The 1,962-nt window shown below is 36.8% G+C and overlaps 1 protein-coding gene across 1 annotated transcript; it reads right to left on the reverse strand.

The window, feature by feature from the left end:
- Positions 1-3: 3 nt before the first annotated feature.
- On the reverse strand, positions 4-1,494 carry LOC111668665 (myosin-1-like; the record flags this gene model as incomplete). The annotated part of the gene is made up of 7 exons (XM_023424819.2): positions 1,443-1,494; positions 1,196-1,236; positions 743-964; positions 524-667; positions 270-426; positions 155-182; positions 4-74 (listed from the first exon to the last, which is right to left on the reverse strand). Coding segments are annotated over exons 3-7 (607 nt in total), but the record flags the coding sequence as incomplete, so codon positions are not given.
- Between the last annotated feature and the right edge of the window lie 468 nt (positions 1,495-1,962).

A 1,962-nucleotide genomic window follows, 5' to 3' on the forward strand; every position in this document is an offset into this window, starting at 1 on the left:
CCCCAACTGAGATTGTGGCAAAGTACTGGATGACACGTTTGGTGTTCACAGTCTTTCCAGCACCAGATTCTCCACTGGGTATAAACAGAGACTTATAAGAATTTGATCAAGATATTTGATTATCGTCAAAAAAGTCAATAAATGTGAAACTTACGTGATCAAGACAGACTGGTTCTCCCTATCTGTTGAAATAAGAAAAAATGAATTAACTATGTGTGTCTGTAACAGAAACCTCATATAAAACACATTGGACATTGTTAAGAACATACCAGTAAGCATGAACTGATAAGCGTTGTCAGAGACAGAGAAGATGTGGGGTGGAGCCTCCATACGCTTCTTGCCTCTATAAGCGTTTACAACTTCAGCATCGTACACTGGGAGCCACTTGTAGGGGTTCACGGTGGCACAGAACAACCCAGAGTAGGTCTGAAAGTGAACATGGAGACATAATGGTTAACTCCATGTTTCCTAGAAGTATTGTCAATTTCAATATTGTCTTTGATCATCTTGCAGATTGTCTTACGTAGATCATCCATGCTGCATAACGCTCTTTGAGATTATACAGGACAGAGGCTTCATTGAGATGGGTCATCATGGCCATATCCTCAATTTTGTCGAACTTGGGAGGGTTCATTGGAGTGACATCATCTTCTTTAACTGTCTTCTCCTGCAACAGGACATTGGTCACAATGAGAGCTGATCACATGTAGCTCCTATTTGAGTCTGATTTTATGATACAAACCTCCTGAGTGTCCAGGACTTTGACTGTGACTTTGCCACCGTCTTTCTTGAGGATTGTTCCCTTCAAATAGAGCTCCTTGGCATCAGTGACATAGCAGGCACTCTTGGCATCAAAGGGTTTGCTTTGCGCCTCGATTCTCTCCTTCTCTGGCTTACGGAGATAAATGGCAGCTTTGCCATAAACGGCCATCTCTGCGTCTGTACTCATGGTTGCAGTTTACTTCTGTGAGGTAGTAACAAATAAGAGTAGTCTTACTTATCTGTGTCAACATTACAGTCTTCAGCACATGCAGCTAAACACCCCAGAATAACTGAGTTCAACTACCTAATTAACATCCAGTATCTGTATTCAATCTATGTCCATCCATCATCAAATTTGGATGGACAAAAACTGTGAAAATGAATGAAATGTTTCACACAAAATACATACAAATTTAAAAGAAATTGTTCATACCTGACCCTCTCTCTGTCAAAAGTCTGTTATATTCCACAATCCTGTTAAAAACAAATTATACATTTTTAGTTCTAGAGAAAAAAAATTAAAGCAAAGATTTGTTAAACAAATAAGTTGCTAACTATTTTTTAAATATATTTTTAACTCTATAATATTAAACAATATTTTAAAGAAATTTTATTTTAAAGAAATCTTCTGTTTAATTCAAACATTGTATTGTTCCAAAAAACATAGACGATAAGCCTACCACAAGCAGGGGTCTTCAAGGGTTTTCTGCCACACACCACTGTGTCCTCTAGGACTCCTTATATTGGATCTGATCTGCTTACACTGCACAAGTTAAATACGGCAGACATGCCAATTATGGTGTGGATAATAAAGTCGACATTTAAGCATGTGATGCTAGTACACAGATGCCATCTCAGTTATTAATCAGTTTTTTATAAATCAATTTCTTTTTAAATATTTTGAAACATTTGACATGACAATCAAAGGTATCATATCAACATAACAGAATAGAAATGCAAAGAGTACAGGTATACTAGAAACAGTTATACTATTTTACATGACCTTTAATGGTATAACAGATTTTATTTATATAACATATTGCATTTCCCCTGACCATGTCCCATGTGTGCCTTGGTAATGATTAACACTGTGTCAGCACTGAATGCTTTTCAGCCACTTTTTTCATTTGTCATCTTATACATGGATGGAAGAACAGATATACTTCTAATTTTAATCCATACATCTGTCTACACAGGCTC

Source organism: Seriola lalandi, unplaced genomic scaffold (genome assembly GCF_002814215.2).
Source record: "Seriola lalandi dorsalis isolate HSWRI2012SDOR001 ecotype SW California unplaced genomic scaffold, Sedor1 jcf7180001961392, whole genome shotgun sequence".
NCBI lineage: Eukaryota > Metazoa > Chordata > Actinopteri > Carangiformes > Carangidae > Seriola > Seriola lalandi.